Source organism: Amblyomma maculatum, chromosome 11 (assembly GCF_055883805.1).
Source record: "Amblyomma maculatum isolate TAMU_Amacu chromosome 11, ASM5588380v1, whole genome shotgun sequence".
Classification (NCBI taxonomy): domain Eukaryota; kingdom Metazoa; phylum Arthropoda; class Arachnida; order Ixodida; family Ixodidae; genus Amblyomma; species Amblyomma maculatum.
In genome coordinates, this window is record NC_139354.1 from 113,180,889 (window position 1) to 113,195,764 (window position 14,876).

Below are 14,876 nucleotides of genomic sequence, written 5' to 3' on the forward strand. Positions count from 1 at the left end.
TCAAAAGATACATCGTAATCAAAGGTCATGGTATAAATTCGACCCTCAAATATTTGTCCAGCTTTTCCTCCAAAATCCTTAAATTCAGCCCTTTTAGCAAGATTGCAGGATTCTCAAAATCCGCTGGTGAACGACACTGTCCAGATCTTGGAATTTCCCCTGTGCAACAAAGGAAGAGATCGGTTGGGTATAGGCTACCAAAGCATCGCTGAGCGGCGCTGCTGCGCCTAGTGTCCAGCGCCACCTGAGGACGAAAAGTAAAACATGGGACGTCGACCGCTGCGCGCGGTGCTTTCCCCACGCTTTCTTGCTGGTGCGCTTCTTCGCACGTGCACGCGCTCGCGCTGTCACGATGTATCGCCTGCATTGCGGCTTCAAGAAGATCGCTCGAATTGACACATTCTTCCGAAAAGCAAATTTAATTAAGGGGGAGAAGCTGATCAGCCACGTCTACTCGGTGGAACAGACGCTTGACGACAAGGAGGCGAATTTGGTTGCAAAATGTGTTTCCCAAGTGAATGATAACATCGTATACGACGTGTGCCTAGAGGTAAGTGTAATGTTTAATTACACTTTTCAATGTACTCTTAGCGCTTTTTTCAAAGCGCTGATAGTACTCGAAAGCGACTCGATCGTAGTTGTCGGTCGTTGTATGCGATGTACATGGTGATCCACTCTTATGATTAACACGCGAGCGTGAGGCCGCGCTGTTCAGAGCGCTCGTGCGTTTCACATGGCCGCACATCCAAGCTAAGTGGCTTGCGAGCAGGATGATCTGGTGGTGGTGCTTCGCGTCGTCTGCCGCTTAACTTTATGCACGAACATGATAGACACATACACTTGCGCTCACGCTAAGGGTTGATCACCGTGCACATACTGGTTTTTAAAGCAAATTCTGCACGCCCGGAGAAGGAAGTATACGTAGCGGAGAAAACGTTTATGCACGGCGAAGAAATGCCAGTTGGCTGGAAAGCCTGATAAAGTATGAGACATGCTTCGCGGGCTGTGACATATAACCCCGGCGCTCACTGAGTCGTGAAGCAGATGAACTTCGATCTCTGTGAAACTAGGCGTACTGCTTTTCCAATTTATTTCACTTCTTAAGCCATGCTTGTACTTAATTTCTGTGAGAATATTAGCTTTGTACTGGTAACAAGTGTGGCGCGAATGTGGTGTTTCATGTGAGTGGTGCCAAACCACAGGCGCGCTTGCGTCGCTCATGCGACATGTTAGCATAATTTGCGTGGATGTCAACACACTCACGAAACATTGTACAAATAATATTATGTTACATTATGAAGACGTAAATTCATTTCTTGCTTGTACTTTCGCTTTGTTGACGCTCCCGAAACATTGTGCCACAGATGCGGACTAAAATAAAATGTGTGCTGTCATGTCGCAGGCTGGAACATATTTTATGTATGTCGGGCTGTTTTGCAAACACCAAGAGCAAGTTTGAGTAAGCAGTTACATCTACGAAACAGTGGTCAATTTTCGTTACCTCTCTCTTCTTTTTTAGTTGTCCTGGTCATGCCCAGAAAAGCGGGAGTTTTTTATTGAAAAAGGAAAATGCACCTGCAAAGCCGGCATCAAAGCCCAATGCAAGCACGCTGCTGCAGTGTGCTTCTATGCTAACAAAGAGGAAGTTCATTCATGCACAAGCCAGCTCCAGAAATGGGGCAAGCCAAGTGGCAAGCCAAAGAGACGCCTGAACCAGGATGTATTGGATCTCTTCCCTTGTGAGTTAAGAAACCCTTAATGCGGTAGACTGCACTGTGTCACTAAATGTATCAGTGTTGAATACTTTGATGATGCTTTCCAGGCAGCAGCAATATAGTTTTCCTCTTTTTCTAACACTGAATATCCAGTGTTCCACACCTTAGAAGTTAACTTTGGGCTTTAATTGAATGAAATATTAAGATGTGCACCTGTTTTTATCTTATCTTCTATAACAGCCCTGGACACAGAGGTAGCAGATGCAGAGCCTGCAGATCCCAGCATTCTGCTAAACTACCCCGATATTGTGTGCCCTCTGAAGGAAATAGTGGCATTGCAAAACTGCAATGCTGACGACATGATCTGTTCTGAAGTACTGAACAGAATTGTGGAAACAGTGTCAACAACACTAGAAAAAGAAGTCCTGAGGGACTTACTGCAGCCTATGCTGAACAGACCTGTTTACAGGTATCTTAATGTTATAGATACCAAAGAAGCACAAGTGCGAGATTTTGTAGTAGAGCTGAGTCCTGAGAAGGCCCAAACCTACAATAGAAGGGTAGCCCTTCAAGGTACCCCTGTTGACCTGTGCCTGCTCACACTCGGTCAGGCAAATTGCTCACGGTATGTAACCAAAATATAGTATAAGGTGGCAAGCACATATTCCTTACATGGCTTCATGCTTGCAATTTCGACATTTTTCAGGTGGCATGAAGAGCGTTCTGTTCGCATCAGCAGCACAAAGGCACACACGATCAAGTCAAGAAACAGTGATGATGATCTGAAAAGAGCTGCTGTACAGCTGGGCAAACCATCATTTTACAGAAGTGCCGCAATGCACTACGGTATGTTCTAAAACACCATCGAATGTATAAAAAAATGCATTAATTTTATTGGTGGCAAAGATGCACTACGAGAAAAAGCTGAAGTTTTAAAGCTAATTTTTTATAATGCTGTTTATTTCATCAGGGCACAAAGGAATATGTAAGAAGAAAATAAAAGAGATAATAAATGAAAGAAAAAAAATTTTCCTAATGCATTTGCACTGACATTTTACATGTAAATATATTTCACTAGGCATCAAGACAGAAGCCGCAGCACGTGAAGAGCTTCAAGAAAAGCTCGGCGTACGTATTGTGCAGGTAAGTTATATTGTTTTACATGACATGAGTTACTTCGTGCATGCCCACTTTCCCATTTTCGGTCATTTCAATTTAAGAGCAAATTCCAACTCCCCATTTTCTAGACTGGACTTGTGGTGCTCCCGGAGCAGCCATGGATATGCTGCAGTCCAGACGGCCCGACAAAGATAAATGGAGAAACAGTGCTAATTGAAATTAAATGCACGTACAAGTGCAGAAACCAGCTATTCATAAACTACGAGGAAAGGAGCAGCTACCTTCCGTACTTGACATTCATTGATGACATCATTGAACTGAAGAAGACACATACATATTATACCCAAATTCAGGTGCAATTGTATGTTCTCAATCTCCGATGGGCCCTGTTGTATGTCTACACCCCAAAACATTCTGTAATGGTTAAGGTCATTCGAGATGAGCCCTTCCTATGGAATCTAATACCTAAAATTGAATACTTTTATTTCAAGTTCCTTATTAATTCTTTGTTCTAGGTTGCAATGCTTTGTTTTTTTTTTTACGTTTCTGCTGCTTTGCATATTTGGCTTTCTAAATATTTATGTTCTTACGATTTTTGCTTTGTTCAAGTCGAATTATTTGTAGACCGAACATTTTATAGTTGTCCTGTACCAGTAAATATTTATGCATTTGGTACTTTTATTTGCCTTTTTAACAGAATTTGTGTTCTTTGTAATTGTGGCTGTACCTGGCTTATGAACAAATATTGCGCTGCACAACTGCTAGTCTGGGTGATCTAAGTGGCCTCATTTGCTTTGGCAGTTATTTTGTTTAAGCATCATGCTAGACATCATTGCCCGCTAGAGTTGGTATGATATTGTCAGGTGCTCATTTCGCTTTCAACTGGAGCTTTGTGAACATTTACAATTTTCATTATTGCATGTTGTGGTTTGCTATACGCGATGGCATTTGACTGATGGCAAGCAGAAATGTGTGGTAGCTGCTACTTGTCACAAGACTTTCAGAAGCAACTCTGATTAATTGAAAGGATGAAAAAGTGTTAATCTCGCAGTTTCTGTTTGCTCTTTAAGCCAGCACTCACAAGTTTTTTTGTCTTCTGCATTCTGGTTCTGTGCAATATCAGATAAACACAAAGTGATAAATTTACTGAGTGAGGAGAGATAAAGAAGAATCAGCTTTGATTTTTTCACTCCTTGTGGCATTTAGAGCTGTGATATTTAACATTTGTTTAAGATACATCTTTTTACTTTTTTACTCCTTTAGACATTTAGAGCTGTGATAATTAGCATTTGTGTAAGATACATCTTTCACATTTTGTTATACGAGTCTTTCATGTCATTGATAAAGTAAAGTGTCTGCTTCTTTGGCTGCTGTGACATGTTGAACACATGCATCTGTAAAAATTTTGACGTTTTATGCTTTGACGGATGCAAGTTGGTCACTTGCATCTGTTGGTTACTTTCAAAGAACAGTTTATCTACTTCAAGTGGTAGCAGCTAATACTAGTAATTGTGCAAACACACAATATGGCAACATCACCATTTGTTGTAGTAACTCTTAAGAAATCATGAAGGAATTCAGTGAAAAAAGACAATGACAAGGTTGACATGTAACCCTGACCAGCTCGCTTACTACTCATGGTTTTTGCCACCTACATGACATCATTCTTTCGAACCTGCAGAAAAGGCAATCAATTCCTAAATACACTACCGCATCAGCAGTGTTTGGCTTTCTCCAAGGCCTCATTCGACAGGCAAAGTTCTTTTTAATTTTTATGTAGACAGCACTGCTCTCTTCTCAGATATCAGACTAAGTACAGAGATTGATAGGATTTTTTTGAGGCTATGATGGGCACCAATAGTGAAGGGCTGAAGAAAATTTCGACATTTTTTAACTTGCACTGACAACACACAGTACACAGGCTACTGCGGCCACAGTCAGCAGCCGAGCAAAGTACCTCTGAGAGGGAAATTTATTTATTCAAAGATGGAGAGGATGGCCGGCGGTAAAGACCCTTGTCTACTATAAACTGGAGAAAGGAAAAAAAAAGGGGAGTTATGGAGTGAACGGAGGGTGATGATGTTAGTACAATTAAGGTCCTTGCAGTGATGCAAGTTACTGAGATTTCACTCATACTTGGCGACACTCATCTCACGCAACTATATGCTACGGATATCTTCCATGCACACCATTTGTCACATACCCACGAGCAATCATGAAACCTGAGGGGTTACTAGACACGCTAAATATAATCCAGTAGAACAGACATTAATAAAACATGTGGCAGGTACTACATCTTGCACTTCAATATGTTGTGATCTAAATTACCAGCCCAAAGCATTTTCATGAGGAATGAAATGTCAACAAAATGTATTGTTAACATATGGCATTGTCATGTGTTTTCACTCACTGAAACAATACAGGCACTGAGGGAGAAATAACCTTCATGCTTTATCAAATCAAAGTGCTTTCAAAAGTACAGTGGTTACGAAATGAATATTGCACAAAAGTTTTTTTTTTTGTGTATCATTAGTGAACTGGACATTTTTGTCGTAACCTTTTTGTCAGATAGACACACATGCTCTGTTTTCATCGCAATTTAGTCATCATTTGTCATTTAAGTGTTTCACAAGCGCCGAGCGTGCTTGCATGTTGAAGTGCAATAAACTTGTGTTGTGATGTGTGCTGCACACTGCCTTTTACTAGTGCTTTCATTACAGAATTTGACAGCTTTGTACAGCTGAATGTATCAATAAATGCATGCATCAACAGTGTGAAAGGCATCATTACAAAAATTGAGTCAGTCACCAAAAACTCATTGGTGCTTTAATGTACCCTTTCATCATCCGAAAATTGAAGGGGAAGTGAGGGGCTCATTGTAATACAATGAAAGGAGCCAACAGTCTGGGAGTCCAAGGTAAACGTATGGGATGTTTTTTTTTTAAATTATTTTGTAGTTGATATTGACCATAATTAGTCGTGTAATGAGTTTATGGTCAGCCCATTGTTTTTCTTCCACTTTTCATTTAATTATCTTTCTCCCTAAACTCATTACACAACTAATTCTGGCCAATATCAGCTACAAAAACAATAAAAAAAAAGATATCCGCTATGTTTACCTTGGGCGCCCAGACTGTTGGCTCCTTTCATCATCCGAGCCACACATTGTTGTAACACATTTTCTCCTAACATGAAATCACAAATCTTGCATGGGCACAGCATGAAGCTAAACACTTCTACTCCTTAATAATTGGCACCTGCATATTCACAAGAGCAGCAGAAACTGAAATGACTTTGTTCATATGCGGCACCAGGCTTAGAGGTACTCTGTTACTGAGGATATGATAAATCTTCAACCTTTGTATGACCCTTTCTACATGTATGCGTACAGAAGCAATCTTGTACGTTTTTTCCATATTTTCTTCTGACATTTGAGCTCCTCCTGAATTAAAGGGAGGCGTGAGCAGCACAGCACCTTTGCCTTCCATGGTTGTACGAATGCTTGGGAACCCTTTGTCGCTCAGAACTAAATCGCCTGGTTTGAGAAGCGGCAAAAAGCCCGAGTCCTGAGTGATGAATGAATCAGTATGCCGCCCTCCATACACCTTGGATATAAAACTTATCATGCCGTTGGGAATGATTCCTATTAAGACCTTTAAAGTGTATCCCCCCTTATAATGAGAATACAGCATGTGCTGACAATCAGGATTCGAGGGCATTTCTGTTCGGATCTCAGTGCAGTCTATTATTAGCGTGCAATTTGGATATTTCTCTTTAAATGGGGCAGGCAGAGAAAGTTTGATTATGTCTCGTGATGGCATAAACACCCAATTCTTCAGAGAAACACTTAAAATACTGAGTGTTTTCCTAAACACAGTTGATGTCATTGTGGCTGTGATGCCGAACATTGCTCCCAAGGCACTGTATGTTATCCCAAGTCGGAGCTTGGTGAGGAACAAGCAAAGCTTGTCTTCAGTTGATATGGCATTGTATCTGTACTTTGGTAGAGGCAACAAGTTCAAGAGAAGGCAAAAGACTTGCAGCGTTACACCACACAAATCTTGTAGTGCCTCTTCCTTTTCCTTTAGGGACTCAAAGCCACGAAATCCGCAGCTCCTCTTCCAATTTCCATCTGTGCTTGCGACCTTCAGGAGAAAGACAAACAAGAAAGCATTAAGATGAAATGAAAAAGAAAGGGCAATTAGAAGATGCAATAACAAATTAAAAATATTTTCCCTATACTGCAACTAAAAGCATTCATTGCAAAAGAAAATTCATGTTGCCATGATATGTAAAACTAAGTAAATTAGGCAGAAAAAGGAAATTCAAAATTAATGTTTCATAATACTGCCAGTGAACTGCAATGTCTTTTTTGTTTGTTACAAGCAAGACAATGTCACAGTGTAAAGGCAAGAGCCTCCTCCAGTTTCTGGAAGAAAACACTTCATATGATTTTCCTTAGGGCAAGATTGCAAAAAAAAAAAAAAAGGCCAACCTTGTTGCTCATTTCTTTGTGTTCGACTTGAGTTGATGCCTCGGTGTCATTTGTTGCCGAAAGAAGTATGCTCAGCTTGCCTGAAGTTGCACATTCTTCAGTCTGGCTTGTCTGAAAAAAAAATGGGGGGGGGGGGTAAAAATGGGACACTAGTCGAATTTTTACCACTGCATGAGTCAGTTGAAAGAGCATTAATGAAAAGAAATAGTGATAGCAGAGGCAGATGCACTGTTTACATTCCCCTGTAATTAAAGGATGGCCTTACAGCATCACTCTTTGTAGTGTGTTGGCCATCATTTCTTGAGCCACATGCATGCACCAAAGGATCTGAAGCATTGGTGCTGTGGGGTAAAGGGCTTGTGCTTGTTTCCAGACAGGCGTCAGTGAAATCCACTATTGTTTGGTCAAGCTGTAGCTTTTCTGAAGGAGACGTTTCTGACACCTGTGTCGTCTCTACATCATTTGTGGCAGCGACGGATGTTCAGCTGCTGCATCGAGATGCCTGGACGAGGTTGCCTGGTTGAAACGCCTTTGCCACCTGCATTGCACAGTTCGAGCATGATCAATGCCAGCCATGGAATCATATAATAGTGGGCATGGCTTAAATAAATGTAATATGAACATTTACTCATTTTGTACATCAATAAGGGAACTCGGTATGCTGACAAGATATCCATGCTTGTAGTTTACAATTTAAGCTTCACCTTTGCTTTCATACCTTTGTGCCCTTTCCTGGTCAGGTGCCTTCTTTCTGTACGCTGGTGGGAAAATGGTTGGGATGTAGGCAGGATGTTCGCTAACATCACTCCTGCAGTTTCCCACAAAATGAGTACTGCAGATTCGTGTATGTGCCTTGGGCTCCCACGCAGTGCGGTCAGGACTGGACAAGAAAAAATATAATGGCTTTTAATTTTCAGTTATGTAATTAAGTTTCTGCTAATCTAATAGTTGTAGTTTGTTAAGTGCAACAATATTTATGTGTGAAACAGTGTCAAAAAAATCTTGTTATTTAAGAATAACTTGAAGATGTATTTGTTGAATTGCTGATTTTTTATGCTTATTATACGTCTAATAAATGTGTTATTACCTTTGTTTTGTATAAATAACCATTAGCTAATTATGTTGTTTTCTTTTATTGTAACGATCCATCGGGGTTCTCTGTGCAGTCTGCTGATTATGGGACCCTAGTCTTTATATTTATGTACTGCATAAGTATGTTCAGACTAATGTGCACAAATCGAAAGGTAGCAACACTGAAAAACCAAGTAATTTGTCTGCGCAATTCTAAAAAAAAAAAAAAAAAACACGAAGTAAATTAAGAAACAAATGAAAAAGCTTACATTACACGTCAATCAGTTTCAACATGAATAAACAGCGTTCTCAAGAAGTAAGTGCATGCAGCTGAGCCTTCGACAACATATACGCTGTAGTATAACGCAAAATTTACTAAACATCGTTTAGAACGCGCTGCGCGAACTGGCCGAAGAAAAACATCGAAAGCGCCGGGCGTCCCTCGCCCGCAGCCTCGTCTGTTCCTTAAAGATGAACGCCATCCTGCATATTTAACAGCCTGGACATATGTTTACTGGAGAATGAAAGAAAACTGCGAGTAGCGATGGCTTATAAAATACTTGTTATCAAAACGCGATGTTCTCTCCACGCAACCCTAACTCCACTTTTACAACACTGTTACAGGAAGAAGGGAATGTGAGCAATAGTTACAGCAGTCGTGGCGTGCATTCATGCCCTCCGTTACTAAGTTGAGTGGGTGCAGACAAAGAAAGCAAAAGGCTGCAACAGCCAGAACATTAAGCGAGATAAAACCGGCAGTACTTACTTGACTCTCCTTACTGCAGTAACCCACGCTTGCCGCCTTTCTTTCTCGTACCACTTGCCCGGGAATCTATATAGTTTTACTGGTGGATCACGTCCTTTAGTGTTCCGTGTATTGTTGTGACAGCCCACGACACAACAATACCTCGTACCACCACTTCGCTTTGGCGGGACCACTTCAGTCATCGCGAATATTGTGCCTCGCGCAACTCTGCCGCCGCACGTGCAAACAAAACTAGCAGAGCGTCTGCTCCGGCGACGTCCCGACTTTCCACGGCTCGCCGCTGTGGCGCTGGCGTCGCGCCGACAAACTTGAGCTTGGGCTCCCTATATGAGTCTTGTTTCAAAAATAAGTTCTCAGTCAGAGTCAGCACCAGTCTTAGCAAGGAAAGTGCAGCATTTTAATAAAACAAGCCTGCGTGCGAAAGTTGGAAAATGTCCGCACACCATGGAAACCCGTCTATGAGACCATGTGGAGCATTTGGTCAATGTGGACTACCCTCGCTCATTAACGAATTTAACCCTTATTTTCGGGGTAACAAACTAGTGACAGGTTGAAGGAATTCAGGAAGCGATGGGTTTCAATCCCCATTCATTGCCCTTCGCACCAAGTGTAAAATGTGGCACAGGAATGTGATCTCGGCGTTTTGATCACGCCTCCTGAGAAGCTGAAGAGCATCTGCAGAATTGAAACCAGGCTGATACAAGAAACGCAAGATAAATTCGAGGCACGCAGGTAAAAAACTGCGAACCACTGTTCTTTCGTTTGGCAAACTACATGCGCCTAACTGAACGTACTAAGCAGAAAGGTTGACAGAGCACCGAACAGCAGTTTCATCGCAGACCGGCTATGGTCTATTGCCGAAGTATATTTAACAACGCTGAAAGTGCCTCTTCTTAAATTGTGATAGGCTTGTGTTTAATATGCAATAAGTACTTTCTTCTGGGCGAGTTGGTTCATATTAGCAAAAGGTAAAAGACTTGCGCAAAAAGTAAATGAAGAAAGAGACGTGACGACAAGACAGAGTGCGCTCTGTCTTGTCGTCACGTCTCTTTCTTCATCTACTTTTTGCGCAAGTCTTTTACCTTTTGTTTAATATGCATGTGCGGGAGGAAAACAAGTCAAAGGGAAGGTAATAGAATTAAGCGTCTGAGGCTGACATGGCCATAGATGTCCACAGTCGATTTTTGGCTGATAATCTCTGCTTAGCACATGCTATCCTGAAGGGGAGAATAAATATTGAACATGTATTGAGTGCCGGCGCATATGTGAAGGGAAAATGAAATATATTCCCAGAGCTTCAGTTAGCGCTTTCAAAAAAGACGTAAAGATAAAGAATACTTAATACAAAACATATTTTCTGGAGCAATCTTAACTGCAATCGACGCGAACATAGTTTACGACAAAATCTCTTCAAAAACGTGGATAGTAGCTCAACTTTCTTATTTAGTGCTTTATATGTCGAACTGGGTTGTTAGGACGAATACCGATTGACAGGGGGGGGGGGGGGGGGGGGGGAATTTGGACAAGCAGGTATTGGTTCATCACGTAAGATAGCGCGCGAAATAAGCGCAAAAACAAAAACCTCGTGTTGTGTTTTCTAGCCTTTCCACATCATCCTTGGTTTGTGACCTCTCGTATGTCGTGATTATTAATGATTTCAAATTGGTGGGAAACACAATGCCGTAGCAGTTTTTCTAACGAAAAATATTTACTCACTTTCTAAAGTCCTGCAGCGTTAAAAGAACATTAAGCGGCTGTTCAGTGCTGTTATGCATGGATATACACTGTCTGTTTACACTTTTGCTATAAGTTTTGCTGTGCTTAACCTTGCTTTTCCATGTATTTTAAGGCTTATCATCATCATCAGCCTGACTATACCCACTGCAGGGCGAAGGCCTCTCCCATATTTTTCCACTTAACCTGGTTTTGTGCTAGCTGCATCCACTTGACCCCTGCGAACTTCTTAACCTCATCCGCCCACCTAACTTTCTGCCGCCCCCTGCTACGCTTTCTTTCCCTTGGAATCCAGTTTGTTACCCTAAGCGACCATCGGTTATCCTCTCTTCGCATGTCCTGCCCATGCCCATTTCTTCTTCTTAATTTCCACTAGGATGTCGGTAACTTGAGTTATTTCTCTCACCCACTCTGCACACATCCTATCTCTTAATGTTACTCCTACCATTTTTCGTTCCATAGCCCTCTGGGTTGTCCTCAACTTAAGTAGAACTCTCTTGGTTAGCCTCCACGTTTCAGCCCCATAGGTGAGTACAGGTAAAATGCAACTGTTGTATACTTTTCTCTTGAGTGATACCGGTAAGCTGCTAGTCATAATCTGCGAGTGCTTGCCAAATGCGCTCCCTCCCAATCTTATTCTTCTTGTTATTTCCTTTTTCATGGTCCGGATCTGCGGTTACTACCTGTCCTAAGTAGACATATTCGTCTACTACTTCCAGTACTTCGCTACCTAATGTAAACTGCTGTTCCTTCCCGAGGCTGTTGAACATTACCTTAGCCTTCTGCATATTGATTTTCAAGCCTACCTTTCTACTTTTCCTGTCTAGGTCATCAATCATTATTTGCAGTTCATCCCCCGAGTTACTCAGCAAGGCAATGTCATCAGCAAATCGCAGATTACTGAGGTATTCTCCATCTACCCTTATCCCTAACTGCTCCCATTCCAAGTCTCTGAATACTTCCTCTACGCAAGCTGTGAATAGTACTGGGGAGATTGTGTCTCCTTGCCTAACACCTTTCTTTATGAAAATTTTGTTACTTTCTTTATGCAGAACTATGGTTGCTGTGCAGCCACTATATATATCTTCCAGCACTTTCACGTATGGCTCGTCTACCCCCTGATCTCGCAATGCCTGCATCACCGCCGATGTTTCAACTGAGTCAAATGCTTTTAGCTAATTAGTTAAGAGATGCTTTAAAGTTTCTGTTTGTAAAGCCAGCCTAAGTAAGGTATTTAGTAGATGTTTGTCAGGGGAGATGAAGACAACATTCGAAACACAGCGGGAAGGATAGGGAGTGATGAACATTAAAGAAAAACGGCAACATAAACTACGCAGTGTTCTAGGGCAGCAGACGTTGAAGCTCCTCTCTTAGGCACGGCCTGGATTCGAAATCCACTGGCGGTGAATGTTCTTCTAGGGTATACTGCAAGGACAAAACACTAGAAGTGCACATCGGAATTCTTCACTTTCAAGACTTCAGGAAGTGATTTTTAATCACTTCCGAAAACTGGTACGGCACTGTGCTGTCGTCGGCTCTTATACTGGCATCAACCATTAAACTTAATTAATCAAAAATCTAAGGGAAAACGTTTGGTTAGTAGTACTGTAAGTTAATGAGTTTCTCCAGTTAATTACGGCCGAAATGGCTGAGAGTTTGCTCTCCCAAATATTGTTTTCTATTACAAACTGCAATCTTTAGGAATCTTTGAAAGTGTTCGAATAGACGCTTGCTATATGCCAAGTTTGAGTCGAATAAAATAAATTTATATCTAGCAGATGCAATGCCTTGTTTTTCAAATTGTGCACACCTGCGTATTTGTTAATAGATATGCCGCATAGAAGAAGACGCCAAAGATGACTGGAACTACGAGCGCGAGGCTGGAATAGAAGGAAGCTTGAAAGCAGGACCCGTTCTGGTTGACTATTACACCGTTTTATGTTTAATCCCTCCTTGGGGTTCTATTGAGGCACGGCAATGTGGAGGTAGGAATTAAGCCATTAGGAAATCGCTCTACTTATAATGTTAGCCCTGAAATTCACCTTGTCGCCATGGATCAGGAGTTCCTTATCATGGGCCTCCTGCGACGTCCTTTGCGCGTTTATGTTGATCGTCCTTTGACAAGATCTCCCCTAATTTTACGAAATGTGTACTTGGTCGGCAGCATTGGTTTGCAATTGAGTGTGGCGAATAATTTAGATGGGTATAAGAAGTTTTTTGGATCGTACTGCAGTCATCTCAAGCCTAAACATCATAGTTTCTTAGTTGATCACTCCTCAAGATACTTTGCTTAGATCATGCTCATTGAAAGGTTTAATGATGGAGTATTTTATTGCTGTATTTTTAAAGTTTTATGTTTGCAAGGGTCACGCTACGCTCCACTACTGGGCTACACGAGTCGACGGAACCCAGCGACGACGACACACCACCATTCTCGCCTATGGTGGAAACTGAGGCATCCAAGGACGTGCCTGAAGGATATAGATTCACAATAACCCGGATAGTAACCCTCGTTATGCCAGGCACGAAAGTTTCAAGTTCCATCATGATGAACGACAGTGTTTCAATTGATGACGCTCTATAACCATCCCTCCGCTTGGTGGAAAGCGATAGGTTACGGAATAAAAAAAAATTACTTAACGAAGTGCACATGATCAGTCTGTCCTTAGAAAAAACAAGGCTGGGTAAACGGGATGAAGGTATGTATACTTGCATTTTTCCGCTTCAGAGAGACGAGCAATTTGTGGAGCACTGCGTGGATAAATAGCCATACTAATGGCGTTTGGCTCCGGGCTTAACTCGCTTGAGACAAAGAGGAAGAGATCAAAGAGGAATTATTGAATTTTGACGGACATCATGCTGCGAAGTATTCATAATCTAATATTTCTTGGAGACGCACATGTTTTAGTAGAAGGGATTCGTAGCCGCGAAGCGAAAAGCTAGAGGTGAGTCTCAAGGATAATTTTCTGTGCACCGACAGGAAAGGCAACGCCGACGTCAATGCTCGGTACCTTGTTTTGCAGTTGAGGCAGCAATTACTAGTACCGCTCAAAGGCCGATGACGATTATGATAACTAGAGAGCGGATTACGCGCATCTTTTTGTACGTGTTTTCAGTGCATGTACACTATGAGAGAAAATTGGCGACATACAAGATTGTCGCCTGCCCGAAAATGTTGTTTTTAATGTTTGCGCCTAAAACATACTTATTTTTCCTATTTCGCGGGCGTGGAAACCGATATCCCTAATACATGCGCTGCGCATGTGGTTCATAAACCTAAGGCGTCTTGTTCCCGCCCTTCATTTCTAGCTAGGAGCGTTCTGTTCAGTTATTCCGGTAACAGTATGCGCACACTAAGCCATCTTAGGTCTATCTTCACATGGCCTTTTGTAGGTAAAGCGCCAAAAGTTCCGACGCAAGCAGCTCAAACCGCCTCCACAAAAGCTACCGATTCTCTCGCGTCATTAGAGAGTTTTAGCTTACCGTGATCCGCGATCCGCTACTGGGATCCGCCACCGCGCGTTCCACTGCTCATGCCCAGACCCCCCTTGACGCCGACAGATGGCGCCACATACTGAATGTCGGCACACAGACCTGCCGCGTCGGAACCAATCAGCTTGATCGCCCCGCCCACGCGCGGTAGAGAGCCACGGTGGCGGATCGCGGATCACGGTAAGCTAAATCTCTCTGTTAATAAGCACGAGAGCAACAACCGCGAAAGCATAGCTAACACTTCATTTTCTCACGCTCCGGAGATATTTTGGATACTCCTTCAGTTTTGCCTAATTGTAATGCATTGATACTTATGTTCTGTGGCAGGGCATATAAGAAAATCTCGGCTTGCACAGTATAAACACAGTGTGTATGTTCTTTGAATAATTGATTGAATGATTTTTTGTCTTCATTTGGTATATACGAAACACCTCAAAAAACAAAACGAGGTCTTAAGGTAGTAACCGTAAACGGGACCTCCTGT

General features: G+C 42.1%; 3 protein-coding genes across 3 annotated transcripts; 2 read left to right on the forward strand and 1 right to left on the reverse strand.

Moving 5' to 3' along the window:
• Window positions 1-205: 205 nt before the first annotated feature.
• On the forward strand, window positions 206-1,849 carry LOC146174691 (uncharacterized). Its single transcript, XM_084583893.1, has 2 exons — window positions 206-550; window positions 1,520-1,849. The coding sequence occupies exons 1-2, from the start codon at window positions 353-355 to the stop codon at window positions 1,757-1,759; spliced, it is 438 nt and encodes a 145-aa protein (XP_084440019.1). The 5' UTR covers window positions 206-352; the 3' UTR covers window positions 1,760-1,849.
• A 42-nt stretch (window positions 1,850-1,891) lies between these two features.
• On the forward strand, window positions 1,892-3,349 carry LOC146174692 (uncharacterized). The gene is made up of 3 exons (XM_084585436.1): window positions 1,892-2,561; window positions 2,794-2,858; window positions 2,963-3,349. The coding sequence occupies exons 1-3, from the start codon at window positions 2,396-2,398 to the stop codon at window positions 3,347-3,349; spliced, it is 618 nt and encodes a 205-aa protein (XP_084441562.1). The 5' UTR covers window positions 1,892-2,395.
• A 4,355-nt stretch (window positions 3,350-7,704) lies between these two features.
• Window positions 7,705-9,487, reverse strand: LOC146174693 (THAP domain-containing protein 11-like). The gene is made up of 3 exons (XM_084585592.1): window positions 9,167-9,487; window positions 8,048-8,209; window positions 7,705-7,867 (listed from the first exon to the last, which is right to left on the reverse strand). Exons 1-3 carry the CDS (start codon window positions 9,346-9,348, stop codon window positions 7,783-7,785), a joined length of 429 nt encoding a protein of 142 aa, XP_084441718.1. The 5' UTR covers window positions 9,349-9,487; the 3' UTR covers window positions 7,705-7,782.
• Window positions 9,488-14,876: the final 5,389 nt, after the last annotated feature.